General features: G+C 33.6%; 1 protein-coding gene across 8 annotated transcripts in view; it reads left to right on the forward strand.

The window, feature by feature from the left end:
- Window positions 1–16341, forward strand: part of ZNF280D (zinc finger protein 280D) — a 163007-nt gene that overhangs the window by 115338 nt on the left and 31328 nt on the right. For 7 of the 8 annotated variants that reach the window (XM_060005918.1, XM_069540479.1, XM_060005917.1 and 4 more), the window contains 2 exons: window positions 2169–2287; window positions 2438–2474. In XM_060005918.1, coding sequence (XP_059861901.1) covers window positions 2169–2287; window positions 2438–2474 — 156 coding nt within the window. Of the gene's footprint in view, window positions 1–2168; window positions 2288–2437; window positions 2475–3083; window positions 14560–16341 lie in introns of those variants that run through there. The other variant, XM_069540483.1, reaches the window with a different exon arrangement.

Here is a 16341-nt window from a genome sequence, read left to right on the forward strand (position 1 = left end):
CCACCTAAGCAAAAATAATTTATTAGCAGGATTCCAAAGACCCTCATGGACCCCTAGAAGGAAGAGATACAGCGAGAACATACGTGGGAAACAGAAAGCCATCAGTTACTAACACGGCTTCTTTCTAGTCTGACCTGCTGAAGCAGGATGATTTTGTCTGTTATTTTCTCTGGACATGAGTTCCATTCTCCTTTCTCTGTGTAGACCAGCTTTCTCTGTTGATGACCCAAACATAGTATTCCTAGCTTCCCACATTTTCCCAGATCAAGAAATGTGATTATATATCCCAATTACAAATCCCTGTTCAGAGAAGGCTTGAGTTAGACATTCCATCCCTGGTCCAATTAACTATGTCGAGTGGAATAGGCATTTAGCTACTTACCATTGAGACTACTTTTAGTGTCTGTTGAGGGCAGTTTGTTAATAGAAAAAGACTGTAATTATTAAATTTAAGTATTTAAATCTTAACTTTCCTTAAGCTTAAAAATATTCCATTTAGAAATCTAGTACATTTAATAATCACTTTTGGGACTTCCCTGATAGTGCAGTGCTTAAGAATCCGCCTGCCAAGGCAGGGGACACGGGTTTGAGCCCTGGTCCAGGAAGATCCCACATGCCGCGGAGCAACTAAGCCCGTGTGCCACAACTACTGAGCCTGAGCTCTAGAGCCTGCGAGCCACAACTATTGAGCCCGCGCGCCTAGAGCCAGTGCTCCACACAGGAGAAGCCACCACAATGAGAAGCCCACGCACTGCAAGGAAGAGTAACCCCCACTCACCACAACTAGAGAAAGCCCACGTGCAGCAACGAAGACCCGACGCACCCATAATAAATAAATAGATTTATTTAAAAAAATCACTTTCAAGCGGGCCTTTAAATAATGTTTGATAAAGTTCATTTAAGCTGAACAGACTAGAATTTTTTATTTTAAAGTCTCATTTACACTTCAGTTACCTTTAAACAATGTAACATCATTTATACATTTAATATATTTGATTTTCTTTTAAACAGCTCTTCAGATGCTTGACCCCAAGCTCCCAAGTGCTTAACTCTAATAAACATAATAAATTAAACACAGTGGCTTTCTAAGTTCTCTGAAACATTCACATATTTTTGCAGGCTTAATATTTTAAAATAAAACTCAAAGCTAAAAGTTTAAACACATTTTAAATTAGAGTCTTAAGACCAATTTTACATACTATAATATGCCAATTATGTTTAAATACTTCAAATAGCAAATGCTGCACAGTTTGATCCAATAAGCATAAAAACTATTTGTGAATTCAAAAAAAATGTATTGATGACTATGGGAATTGCTTTCTAACCTTTTTGAAAATTTGTAATCATTACATATTTAAGAACTACAGTACTCAGTGAAGTTTTCTTAAGGGAACAAGTAGTTTAGGTCCAGGCAACTGGGCCAGTTCAGAGTACTGGGATGCTGAGGAACTCAGACTTTGGACTTCAATAGTGAATTAGCTACTTCAGTTAATTCAGTGTTATATGAGAATAATACCAACCTTGGATGCTTGTGGTGAGAATAAACTAAATAATATATAGGAAAATCTTTAACACATAGTATACAACGATAGCAGCTACGACAATGATCTATTTTTAAAGCGTTCACATTTCTAATTTTTTCCTCACCTAGAAAACACTAGATAAATGTTCCATTAGAGCACAGACTGTATTTTTTGGTCGTCATTGTATTCATAATACAGTACACTAGTAGTACAGTATGTGTAATGACAGCCTTAGTAAATATACACTGGCTAATGTATATATTGTACATTTATATATACTGAACTCTTGTTTTGCAGATGGGCATAGGCACAAATAGACTGTGACTTGTCAAAGTGACCCATGTTGTTAGTGGAGCCAAGACTGGACTGTAGGTCTCTTGACTCTTAGTTTTCAGTAACTGTTATGAGAGAGAAAAGTTTATAAAGCAAAAATACTTTCTGTATATAAATGGTAGTATAATTTGAATATGACTATGACATTTTCTAGAGAATCATTTCAGTTATATCAAGTTTATATAACAAAAATTGGAATGACAGTTATGACACAAAAAGCAAATCACAGAAAAGTATTCATTGAACTGGTGTGTGGATTTTCATAAAAGATAAAAACATTTTCTTTTATACTATTTGCTTTGTTTTTTATAGGGGCATTACTCTAGTGTGCCTTAATTGTGATTTCCTAACTGATGTTTCTGGCTTAGATAATATGGCTACACACTTAAGTCAACATGAAACTCATGCTTGTCAAGTTGTAATAGAGAAAGGTACGTATATAAAATTGTTTTACTTTGGATTTTTGATATTTATTCCGGTATTATTGGTCAGCCACAGTATGTGCTCTTTACTAAATCGTTTTTCTCACTCATCATATTTCATATGCTGTTTTAAATATAATACTTTTCTTCTAATTTCAGTTTCTGTTTGTATCCCAACTTCTGAACATCTTTCTGAGTAAGTGTAATTTTTATTCAGTGCATTTTACTTTGATGGATTTTAGCACTATTGCATTTTTAAATGTATCATTAACAGAAATGAAGAATATTAAAGTATTTTGTTTTTTTTTTGTTTTTTTTTTTAAAGCTGCTTGTTGAAATAGGTTCCTGCTCTATGGAGCTCGTGACCTGGTGCAAGACAAGTTGGAATTTCCTAAGTTCAAAGTTCTGAGATGTTTTCTTACACAAAGGCAGTTAAGCAGCCAAGTTCATGACACTAGCTCTCATTATTCAGCTCTTTTCAGCTTCAAATGGGACTAGATTCTTATTCCACCTTATCTTTGTGTCAGGTTGACATATCTTAACATACGTTTTTTTTTCTCCAGTTGGCTCTCTCCAAAAATAACTTTTGTTGCTGTGGTCATTTCTTACTTTGCTTAAAATAATTTGTGTTTTTCTCTGCTGTACTTGACTTCAGAATAATATGTTCCAAATGATATGGCTGTTTGTCTTTTTGTCTGTTTTGTCTGCTTTCTTAATTTCTTATAAGTCTTAAGTTTTTTAGGCCAGATGATTGTCTTTTTCCTCATTCGTTGTCTGTCATTGTGCTATTTTTCTTATTTTTCAGATGGAGAAGCAGCCCAGAGATTTCAAAAAATGTTCAGGGTACACCTGGACAGTGTCCCCCTTCGATGGACACAACTGATGCCTGTTCTCTCTTTCCAAGGAATGTGACTAATTTGACTGTGGGACCTGCTCTAGGTTGTGGTCTCAGGAAATCAGATCTTGGGGAGACTCCCTTCTCTCATGGCTGGCCTTCCATGAGGCTGATGCTGATATAGCCAGAGATGGTATCAAGGCCCACCAAATAGAGCACAGCTTCCCACTGGGGGCTTTGGCTCTTGATCTTAAGCTCGTGGGTCACTTCTGGCCAAGAAAATCAAATCTGTGCTTCAGTGTCCCAGTTGAAGTTTAGTCATTTTGGCTGCTTCCCTTTAATCTTCCTCTAGCATGAATGCATCCAAGGAATACAAAAGCTCTGGTTATTAGGAAATGGTTATTTTTCATATCCTTGGAACAACAGGTCCCTACAATTATGTTCCAAAATTTCACTTATTTTTACTGTTATTTAAAATGTATTACCCAGGAGTAACTTCATAGTTTTTTAACAGCATCAATTATCAGATTTTTTATTTTTAAAAAATTTAGTTTAATTTTGATAGCTTGGTTTTATGTTCTCCAAATGTATTGATGTCTATTTTTATATTCTTTTCTTTAAAACTGTTGTTTAGTGTTTGCTTTATTTTGTTAAGAACTCCAAGATATTCCCTAGAATTCTCTACAGATTTCCTATAGCTGCTTATTTATAGCTTTTTAATTTGGCTGTTGTTCAGACCGTTAGACATGATTATATCCATTCTTATTTCGGGATTATTATTATTAATATTATCTTAATAATTGTGAGTTCTAAGGTGTAAAGAATTGACAAAACCTATTCTTGGAGACCTTAAAACAAGGTTTTTTAAAAATTTAGTTTTATTTTTTTATACAGTAAAACAAGTTTTAAAGTTGCATATTTGTACATCTAATACATAATACCTACTTAGCTATTAATAGTTCCTTTGGGTAGTGGTAACATTAAAAAAATATAAGGGCCAATAATGCACTTGTTTCTATCATATATAAAACATATTTCCACATATATATATTTTTTAAAGTTGACATTTGTTTATTTTAGTTACATTGACTATAGCTCTAATAAACAGTTTTGATGTTATTATTTTGTTTTAATAAAAATTCTGTTGTTTAAGTGCCTCAGGAATTATTTACTAATAAAGAATTTCATATGAAAGCTGTAGATTTAATCACATAAACAGGAGCATTGCCTTTATTGTTTCATGGAAGCCCTATTATTTGGCCTGCACACTGAGAACTGTATCTACTTAGTGCATCTTGCTTTTTTTCCTCTGGCACAATTGAAAGTTCACTGTTTATACTCTACCAACTTATTGAATTTTAATGACATGTAAAATACCTTTTGTGATCTTAGTTGCCATAAGGGTTAGGCAGGCTCTGGAAATATGACTCAGTCATGTTTTTTTACTCTGAAGTCAGAACTTGCTCAGTTTTACTTTGAAACAGATTTAAAGCCAGTATAGATGACTACTTATTATGTAATGTGCTTCTTGTAAGTAATAATAAAAAAATTTGAACCCATTAGTTTTAAATTTCCAAACTAATTTCTACGGTAAATGAATAATTTTTCAAAAGCTCTGGAAGTAGCTTGTCTCTCAGTAGGTGAATTTGGTGTTATGCTAGTCTTTATTTCCTTATCTGTCTCTAGGAAGTTTTGTCATTCACCCTCTTTCTACCCAGTTTTTTTTTTAATTTAAAAATTTTGTCCAGAAACAACTTCTTTACATTTTTAACATAAGTTCCTTTTTCATTTATAGATATTTGCTCTACCTTGGCTATAGTTTAAAAATATGAGAAATTGTATTCTTGATATAGCAATGTAGGAGTACTGCTTTGTGTTCTTCCATAGGACTCTGTTTTATAGTATTATCAAGTTCATTTTCTTAAAGTTTAAACTCCTAAAGTTCTATCACCTATAACTTCCTTTTTAAAAAAATAATTTAAATAAAACACCTAAGGCAGCTAGTACAAAATTTGTTGATTATAGGCAGTTGGTCATATTTTAATTTTGTGCTAATGACCCTCCTTGCCATCAGGTTATTCTAAATAGTTTATTCACCTGATCAGAAATTGCCATTTCATGCATGTGTGCTTTTGGTTACCACTGAAAAAAAAATGAGATTGGTTCAGTTTAAGTCCATCGCTCTTTTGAGAAAAAATGACTGCTAAACTACAGAGACTTGGATTCTTGCCATTTTTATGATATTTTGGCATAACTCCTCACCTCTTTGGGCCTCATTTGTTTATTCAGCAAATATTTCTTGAACATCTGCTTTGTGCCTGGCACCCTTCTAAGTGCTAGAAAAATGGACTGAAATCTCTGCCCTCACAGAACGAACATTTTAGTGGTGAAGGACAGACAATATAAAGTAAATAAAGTATATAATATGTTAGATAGTCGTCAATACTATGGAGAAAAATAACATAGGGAAGGGGGATAAGAAGTACTGGGTGGGAGTTTGGAGGCTGCCATTTAAAATTTGGTAGTCAGGGAAGGTCTCACAGAGAAATGACATTTGAGTAAAGACCTGAAAGAAGAACTGCATGGAGACTGGTCTGGCTGCAAATAAGTGATTAAGAGGGAGAATAGTAGGAGTTGGGGCTTGCAAGGTAATGTGGGCCATGTGTATAGGACGTTATGGACCATTGTAAGGAATTTGCCTTTTACTATGAGATAAGTAGCTATTAGAGCATTTTGAATAGAGGAGTGTTTTATACCTCAATAAAACCCACAATCAACGAAAACCTTTAAATACAGAAGTGTGTCTGTATTACCATAGCTGCTGTCTTCGGAATAAGCTGTAGAAGACCAAGGACAAAATCAGGGAGATTAATTAGGAGGTTATTGTAATAATCCAGGTATGAGATGGTGGGGATTTAGGCTAGGCTGCTAGCAGTTTAGGTGATAAAGAGTTTTGATTTGGGACATGTTTTGAATTCGTTGATGGTTTATATGTGAAGTGCAGAAGAAAGAAAGTTTTGAGGATGATTCCAGTTATTAGTGTGAGCAACCGCAAAGATGGCATTGATATTGACTGAGATAGGGAAGACTAGAAGTAATAGATTTGGGAGGGAAGATGATGACTGTGATTTGGGACATATTTTAGTTTGTGATATCTGTTAGATATGCAAGTTGAGATGTCATAAGCATTCACCTGTATGAATTTAGGGGGGTGTTCTAAGCTGTAAATATCATTTAATGTCATGGGAATAAATACAAGTAAAACTGGGGAAAACTGAGTAAGGTTGGTATATGTATCACTGTCAACATCCTGCTTATGCTTTTGTGCTATAATTTTTTACTGTTATTTTATATTGTAAGATGTTATTGGGGAAACTGGACAAAGGGAATATGGAATCTCTCTGTGTTATTTCTTATAACTGCATGTGAATATACAATTATACCAAAATTTAAAATTCAGTGAAAAAAACTCATGGGACTATATGAGATCACCAAAGGATACAGTAGAGAGAGAGAAAGGACAGGGTCCACAGGCTGAGCTCTGGGGAATCTGACAATAAAAGGTCAGGGAGATGAGAAGGAATTGGCAAAGGAAACTGAGGAGTGGCCGATGGTATAGAAAGAAAACCAGGGGAGTGGCAGTGTTCTTGGAGCCTCAGTTACCCTATTTGTAAAATGTGAGTGCTGACTTGTTCTAGACTTCTGAGATTCTATTATTCAATATTGGTTATACTTACATTGTCATAATTTGTTCTTATGACAAGATAAATTTAGAATGCCACGTATCCTATTCCCAGTAGCAGAAACAGGGACTCTTTGACCTTGAGAAAATTAAATGTTCACATTATTTCTCAGCACATTTAACTCTTTCATAGGCTTTTATAAAAGTAGTTCTCTTATACTTCTATTAAAGAAGGTAAGTAGGTCATTTTTTCCCAGGTTCTGTACTGTACAGCTAATGTCCATAATTTATAAGTTGGGGGGAAAAGTTTCCGTGGTCAAATAAATTTAGGCAATGCAAGTTAAAGTTAAATGGATTCTTTGATATGGGCTTTTTCGTGCTGTATGTGACTTGTGAATGTCTAAGAGAATATTTATTTGACCTTAGAATTTTTTTCTTTGAATACTTATTCACTTCTTAATCTCCGTGGAATAGTGTGTAGAATACTGATCTGGAGTAATCCTTCAAATTTTATGAACTGGGAAATAAAAAGTAGTTGTGTAGTTTTGCCTAAGATGGATTCCTAGACATTTCATTTATGTTTCTGAATCATTTGTAAGATAGTGTTTGTAACTAGAGACTAGCAATGTACATTTTTATATTTTTAGAAATTATATCAGAAAAATGATGTCCTCATTATTATGTTTGTAAAATCTAATAAGTGCATAACAGGGACAGACCAGTTATTAGTTTATTCTGCCTCTGATTATAGCAGCAAGAGATATTTTTGTTGGAGAGTATGGTTACTTTACATGATTTCACACTAAGAAGCTTAAGAATCTCTCATTATCTGTTTCTAGCTTCTCTAACTCCTTATGCTTAGCTTATCAATCTACCCACTTACCTATTTTTCTTGAGACTATTTTCAGTCTTTTATTATCTGTTAAGGAATTTCTTATATAGTAAAGTTTTACTTCCTACTTAAACAGCTTCAGGAGAACTTCTTTGATACTAAGATTAGGTGATTTGAAAGCCAGCTTCATTTTAAACCCTCTCAGACCCTTAAAGGTACAGTGTGGTGTAGTGGTTAAAGAGCGTAGGCTCTGCAGTTGATTGCCTAGTTTGGAGTTCCTACCCTGCTGTTTACTAGAACATGTGTGACTTTGGGTAGGTTACAGACTTCTGCCTCATTCCTCATTTGTAAAATGCATGTAAACAACAGTACCTGTTCATAAAGTGTAGAGGGAATTAAATGAGTTAGTATACGTATATAGTACTTAGAAAGTGATTGTCACATAGGAAGCACTGTGTAACTGTAAAGTTATCATTGTTACTCATTACTTTTCATAATTTTACTTCTGTGTGCATTTTATTCAGATAGAATTATCCTAATCTTCAGCCTGCTTTTCATTCTAACCATCTCATACCATTTTCACAAATAATTTTATGTTAACTTTCTTTTCCTAACCCAGTAAATCTTTCTTAAGAGCTAATTGTTTGAAGCATGTATTAGTCATAAAATTAGATTTTTGGTGTCTGAAGCTCAATAAACTTGTAGTTTTAGGGAATAGTTATGAATCCTAGGTTCATTTTAGTAATTTCTGTCTTTAAAAATAGTATAAATCATTTTTTCCTCTAAATTATACTGACCACACTGTGGTTCATCTCATCTTTCCGCCCACATCTCTGATTTTGAGATCCTTCTACGGCCTCACTCTAGTCACTGGTATTTGCCCACCTGGAAGACCATACGTTCCTCTACAAACGTGGAGAAGCTACTGTGATCTCTTTTTCTATATCATTTACTGAAATGTAGGAATCTACTGTTTTTAATCCTCCACACTGAAAAGTATCTTTATCCTTACTTCTGTGAAGTGTAGTGTTGGGAACGGAGTACAGCTTTAAAATAAGGCAGTCCAGGTTTAAATCCTGGTTGTATATCTAACCAGCTCTATAGCCTTGTGAAAATTACTTCACCTTATCTTCCTCATTAGTGAAAGGTATGTAATAATTTTTTGCAGGGTGGCTATAAGAAATAGAGATAATCTGTGGATGTTAAATTATTAATTTAAATAATTCAAATTATTTAAATAATTAATTAAAATTATTTGGCACTGGCCTGACAAAAAATAATCATTGAATAAATGAATGTTGTTGGTGCCATTGTTGCTCTAGCTGCTGCTGCTGCTAATATTGCTACCAATTACTGCTGTTCCTGCTGCTGCTCCAGCTGTTACTGCTGTTAGTACTGTTATTACTGCTGCTACTTACAGGAGACCCTGGGAACTACATATCAGTGGAATCTTCTCATCATTGAGAGTTTTAGTGGCAATCCACTAACTGTACTAACTGTACTGCGGTTATTTGTAATTTTGGCTCATAGTTCTTGGAGTATATTCCTCCAAACTGCTGGATGGACGGCATTTTATTACAGTGTTCAACTGCACCTCATATAATTCTCAAATGTCAGAATTTGATTGTAGTTCTGACTTTTCCTATCTAAAGACTGTGAAACAACAAACACCCTTGTTGAAAACTGGTACATAATCCTCTCTGCTTAGGAGGAAAACTTTTTTTTAGCTTACAGAATTTCTTTTTTAAAGAAAACCTTTTATTAATTATTGCCAGGCATTCATTTCCAGTCGGCTACTTATCTAATACTACTAAACTTACGAAAAATGTGTAATTGTGCTAGTAAAGTGGCTGTTTTCTTTTGTAGACCTTTGAGATGATTTTTTTTTAATCTGCTTTTCTCAGATATTAGATTGTAACTCAGTCATGGAATTGCTCTTTTCTATCATGTTTCTCCCTTTTTTTCCCCTTTCTCCATTTTCTTCTGTATATCTACCTGGATAGATTAATTATTACATAGAATGGAAGTAAAGTTTTAAATTTTATAAGGTTTGTTTTCTTGACAAAAAGTTGAGAATAGGTATTTCTCTCTAGCAGTCTTAAGAGCATAAGAATCCATAGTAAATCTATAATAACTCAAGCTTGGAAAACCTGTCTACTTATTGAAAGATGTCTATTTATTGACTGAATCAAATGTTCTAAAAGCCACAGTTTGAAGTGATTTTAAAAGTTGATTTAGTTCTCTCAATGACTTCCAATTTTGTTCTAAGCAAAGTGTAATGTAAGGGCACTGACTGGAGTCAAAATATCAGAGTTCAAAACCCAGCTCTCTCACTTTATGTTCAAGTTACTTCAGTTTATTCATCTGTAAATAATCTTTACATGATTGTTTTGAAGATTTAAAAGAGATGTAAAACGTGTTATATAGATAAAAATGTCTTTTATATTTTATTAAATTCCCCTAATTTAAGGAGTACTAGGAAAAAAATGAAAATGTAAAACTGACTCTCCTTGAAGCTGTGAATTCCTCTGTTGTATTTCTGGCTACTGAACTTTATACTTAGCACCAGTGCTAACTACATGGCTCTTTCATAGTATAATATAGATAACCCTTCCACATATTCATTGACAACAAACATTGATTCCCTGCCTTCTGTATGCAAGACTCTTTGTCAAGTGCTGGAAATGGAAACATGAATGAGACATAGTTCATGCCACCAGGGTAATTACAGAATAGGCAGTCGGAAATGGAGACACTGAATCTACATCTTCACAGGGCCACACAGTAAACTGATTTCATAATTAGTTAAACCCCTAATACCATGTATATATTAGATTATGTGATTTTTGTGAAATGCTACACCAGAACAGAATCTGGACTTGGTCCAAAGAGAAATACCACTTTATTATACCACTCTAAACTAAACCAATAAGTCATTAATTAGCTTTCATAAATGCAAGCAGAAAGTAAGCTCTTTTGAGAGCAGAATGGCAACCTTTAAAAAATGTTTTATATTTGAAAATAATATTTCTGTTAAAAATGTTTACTTCTACTATCTCTATTTCCATTGAAGAATATGTAAAGAATCACTCCATTATTTTCCTGTGAAGTTCTGAACTTATTTGGAGGAATTATTGACTCTGGTCATAATCCAAGTTATTAGAGTCTTAAATGTTCAAAATTGTCAGAGTGTCTTCATTTCATATATTTGGTTTAGCAGAAAAAAAAAATGATCTCATCTGTGAGACACACAGAATTTATTTTGGGTTTGTTTCTTTCTCTAACCTTTTGAAATGTAACTGGGATTGGAGGTAATGGGGTATCATGTCCTTAGATTCTCTTATCCTACCACGGACATTACTGTCTCATTACTGCCTCAAACCAAATCTTTAGTAACTGTAAAATAGTTTTTCCTTTTCAAAGTGGATGCAATACATTTGCCCCTGGTATGTAATTGTAAGTTAGCAAGTAGGAACTGTGCATCAAAATACAGTGGTTTCTGGCATTTTGGACTTCTGCCTTTGATAGCTGGTAAGCAGGAAGTAATGGGAAACCCATTGAAAGGGAAAGATAAATGAAACTTTAGTATAGTCCTTCATTTAGGGCAAATGGTACCAACTTCTGCCAGTGTTTCTGAGGTTACTACCATTTTTTCAGTCTCCCGATTCTGAGGGTAGTTTGCGAATACATTATAAATTAAGTATTCAGGGCTTAATTCAATATTGCCAACAAAATAAAAAAACAAAATACCAAAATTATAGCCCGAGTCTGGCTTTAGAATCTTCTGCCTCTACTTATGGTCTTATTTTTTGCTTCATGTTTTTACACATAAATATTTTGTTTCTCTTTGTCTTTACCTAGTTCTTTCCTCTGTCCATTTAGAATGCTTTTTTACTCTTATCTTCCCTGATGACCAAATTATACCCACATCTTCAGAAGTGGGTAGATTATTTCATACTAGGGTAAATTGCCCAGCAATCAAAACTAATACCTAATGTATTTTGTTTGAGAATGGGGGAGGTATGGCAGAAAAATCTCAAAACATTAAAGATATTGAGGTAAAAAGCTTTAAGAGCCTGTGTGACACACTTAAGTAAATTCTAGACAGTAAGATTAGATTCCTGATTCTAACCCATGGCAGTAATAAGAGCTAACAATTATTGAGTACATACACTAAATGTTTTACATTTATCCACTCATTTAATTCTCACAAACTAATGCGATATGCACTGTTCTTGTCCCAGTTTTAGGGATGAGACAACTGAGGTACAGATAAGTCATTTGCCCAAGGTCACATAGCTGTTAAGACCCTCAATTTAAATTATGGTAGTCTGTTTTCAGAGACTAAACTAAGAAGTACTATATTGCTTCCCTGGTTGTGCTTGTGGTTCCAAATGTACTTTCCTATTTTACTATATAAAGTATGAGTAGCTGGATGGGCCTGAGCTTCAATGTGAAGACCCTTTGTTTCCCCAGGAGAAAAGGCAACAACTGATACAGTGGTAGCATTGGGACCAGAATCTAGCCTCCCAATCTTAGAGGAGTATTTCTATGATATATGAGCAGTAGAACACTTCAGCAAAAATGACATAACTTGGTCTATTAGTAAGATTAATTTGGCAATGATAGTATGTTTTAGAGTGGAAAACATCAAGAGGCAGAGAGATCAGTTAAGTTTTTCCACTTTTCCTGGCATGAATTTAAGGGAGCCTGATTTATAACAGGGGATTTGGCTGTGAGGAAGTGCAGTGGAAATCTGAAGTAGAACCAGTTCTGTTGCTTAATGGATTTATTACTTTAGCATTTTTAGGCTGTAGATTTTTCTCATTTACAAGATAGGGGCAATTGGATAATATACTCTCTTAGGACTCAAGTCTAAGTCAAATATACTATGATATTTTTGAATTGATTGATTGAAAAATAGTAAAATGTAGGGGTTATGTTCTGGTTGATGATTTGCAGGTTATTGGTTTAGAAGTGATTGTTGGAATTGTGCCAAAGGATGAGCTATATAAGACTAGGTCTGAGCGGTAAGTATTTTTATATGAATGGAGGACATGTAGGGGATCATGTTTGCTCTCCTCATTTACCTTTATCCAATTGGTACCTATATTCTGTTGGTTTTACTTTATCAACCTCCTAAAACCTTCCTCCTCTTTGATACTCCTACTGCTTTACCTGGGACAGTCATTAACTCTCTCTTTTTTTTTAATAACAAAAATTTATTATTAATATGTTAAATCAATATTTCATGATAGAAAAATTATGTGAATACAATGACATAGAAATTTCTGGGACTTAGAAGTAAGAAAAATAGTGATCAAAAGTTTTTCCCGCTATTTTTGAGCAGAAACTTCCTGTACTGCCTAGGGATCACAGCTGCATAAGCAAGCATTAGGACTGCAAGTAACTTTGAACTCTTTGTAGTTGAGATGCCATATGACTTCCCAATTTCTGCGGCCTTTTCATTGACACTTTATGCATCTAACCATTTTTTTTTTCTGAGTCGAAAACTAGGACCCATAATTCTGATAAAAGAAAAAAAAACACTTTGTTGTTCTTTTATCAGTCATTAACTGTCTCTTATCTGGACTCCTTGTCTGGAGCTTATCCTCTTCTGATACTGCCTTTTTTCTTTCTGACACACAAATCTTATCATACTTTCTTATTAACCTTAGAATAAAGTTCTTAGCACAAACGCTTTAGCGTGACAATCAAGATCTTTCCTAAAGTAGCCCTTGCTATCTCTTCAGTTGCATCTTCGAGTACTCTCCCTTGTTCCCTACCTGCTAGTCATGTGAGACCACTCAGTATCATATTGCTGTGTTTTATATTTCTTTGCTGTGTTTTATATTTCTTTGCTTTTCTTCCACCTTGTCTCTCCTTTCCCTGCTTTGCTAACTCCTGCTCTTGCTGCAAAACCTTGTTCACTGTAGTATTTTCACTGCCTCCTTGCACCTTTCCCCCTCATAGTGGCTCAGTCCTTTGTATAGCCACAATATACATGTCTCTTTTTTAGCACTTCACAATTCTGTAAACATTTGCTTCAATACATTTCCTTGACAGTAAACTCCTTCACAGGAGGGACTGTGTCTTTGGTCTGCAACTTTTAGCACAGTACCTAATGTACGTGCAAACTGGTAAATGTTTAGGTGAATCAATCCTTTCCACACATCTGTTAACACCTCTCAGAACAAATGGTCAGAAATGGTGCACGAGATGTTTTACTCTTATTTATTAGTATAATGATTACTATCCTAAATTTAATCTGGAGTGGGTAACTGGAAGGTCTTGAGAACTGGTTGACTTTACTACTGGCTTGTTGTAAACCTTTTTTCAGCTTTGTAGTTTGCTTATAAGTATTCGCAAAGATTACATTTTGAAAATCAGCATTGAAATTTTTGGCTTTTAAATGTTATTAGAAGGAAAGAATGTGGTCTGATTGAAATGAATGTGAACATTTTCCCTCTACCCCACTTATTTGTAGTATGAATGAAACCTCAAAAGAATGCAATGATGTAATTTAACCAAAATGCTCATTTTACATGTAGCTTTGGATTGGTCATGTGATCTGCAGAAAAATGCAAGTAGGGACATTTATTTTATTTTGAACTGTAGAGGGAAAGCAGGTTTACATACAGAAGAAAATTTAATTATTTGCAGTCTTGATCTCTAATGGTTGTTGTTGAAATCCATAACCATCAATCCTTCTGTTTAAATTGAAATCTTAAATAGTGTTTGTTTTAAATGCTATACAAAATTTTTCTATTAAAAAATATTGCAAGAATTCACAGGTGAAAAGTCTAATTATCTAATGGCAGGTCATTAGCTCAGAACTTTGAGCTTAGCAAATTTCACTGTCTTCTACCAAGCAATTGAGTATCTCAAATGATGACTATTTCAGCAGGCATCTTTAATGAATAAGATTAAAGGTAAGAACATTTTTTTCTTTTCAAAAGTGTTAATGATATATTAGTAGTTGTATTAAAATTTGTTAATGTCAAAGTATGCTTTTGTAGTTGCAAAAACATAGTGTACATTTTAATGATGAATTTATAACTCAATGAAATTTTATGTAGTGTGCTTTTCTAATTTTTTTTAGATTTATTTTTCTAAATATTTTCACTGGTTATTACAATTCTGTCCCTTAAACAGAATACCAGTATCGTTAAAGACACAGCAAAATAGGGCACATAAGCCTCTTCTTGGTAGTTATTTCAATAATTTATTTTGTTCTCATTTACCAGTTTCTTAGTAAAATGAAGGGTAATAAAAACCTGTCACCAACCTCCCTTGCAGAGATATTAAGAAAATTCAGTTTCCGCAATTGAAATGCCAGCAATAATAGTAACACATGCTTAATAGCTTTCATTTTAATTGCTGCATAAAATCAATTTATTAGAATAGCTATATGTGAAAATGATTAGCATGGTAATGTTTCTTTTGTAAGAATTTAAGGTCGACCTTTGATAACATTTTTGACAGTAAGCGGAAAAGGAAAATTCTTTTATAAAATATTTTAAAACTAGTTTGTAACCAATATGTTTTACAGTTTTTCAGACTGCGTTTAAAATTATTAAATGCTTAGAAATAAAAATCAATATCTACTTTTTGTTTCTTCCAACGAGAAACAGAAATTTTTCATGTTTTCTTACAACTTTATACATGTTCTTCTTAAAACAATTATTTTCCCATATAAATTATTAAAGCAGTGAAGTTGTACTGTACACTTGATATTATTTCATCTTTATGAATATTGTTCACAATTAAATACCTGAGAGATTTACAAAATCTTTAACCCAAAAAATGATAATTTGTGCATTTTGTCAATTTTTTGTGCAAGTTTTATTAATTTAGATTTATTTAGCAAAATTAGTTGAAAGTTATTGTAAACACTACCAATATAGTACTTCTACAAAAAAGGACATGTTCTATTTTAAATTGTTTACAATTTCATGTAATAACTAAAATGGACATAAGTAATTTTACAGTTATTATTAATATCTAGGAAGATAACATTTATAGACCTAATTTTTTAAATATGCCCTCAGAGAATGGATAAAGAGGGGTGTTTGCCAACTCAGTATTTCATTGAGTAACCATGAGATTAGCTTTTAGGATGGCTGACATTTCTATCCTACTAGATGTCTTCATTTTTGTCCATGAAATTTAAGTTAGTACAGTTGTTGCTTATGTTAAATATATTAATCCTTAAGTATAGATATTAAGCCTTCATTAAGTTATGAATCACTTAACTATTAAGGGCATTTCTGATCAGGTAGTCACTCTACTTATGCAGATTAAAATTGTTTAATGTATAATATCACCAAATAATATTTCGTCGTCAGCAGTTTAAAAGAAAGATCCTTTGGCACAGGTAGTTTTTATGTTAAATTGACATATTGGGTTGGCCAAAAAGTGCCTTCGGTTTTAAAGCAAAAATAAAAGACACATTTTTTATTTTCACCAAGAACTTTATTGAACAACGTACTCACCCTTTTGTTCCACTATCTAAGGCCATTTTCCAGGCAACTTCCTGATTCCATCTTCCCAAAACTTTCTTTTTGAGCAAAGAACCGTTCCAGGTGCCTTTTACCGTCTTCCAGGGAATGGAAATTTTTTCAATTAAGAGAATTTTGTTAAAGACCTAAATAAATGGAAATCCGAAGGTGCAATGTCTGGTGAATACGGTGGATGAATCAGAACTTCCCAGC

Source organism: Delphinus delphis, chromosome 2 (genome assembly GCF_949987515.2).
Source record: "Delphinus delphis chromosome 2, mDelDel1.2, whole genome shotgun sequence".
NCBI classification, from domain to species: domain Eukaryota; kingdom Metazoa; phylum Chordata; class Mammalia; order Artiodactyla; family Delphinidae; genus Delphinus; species Delphinus delphis.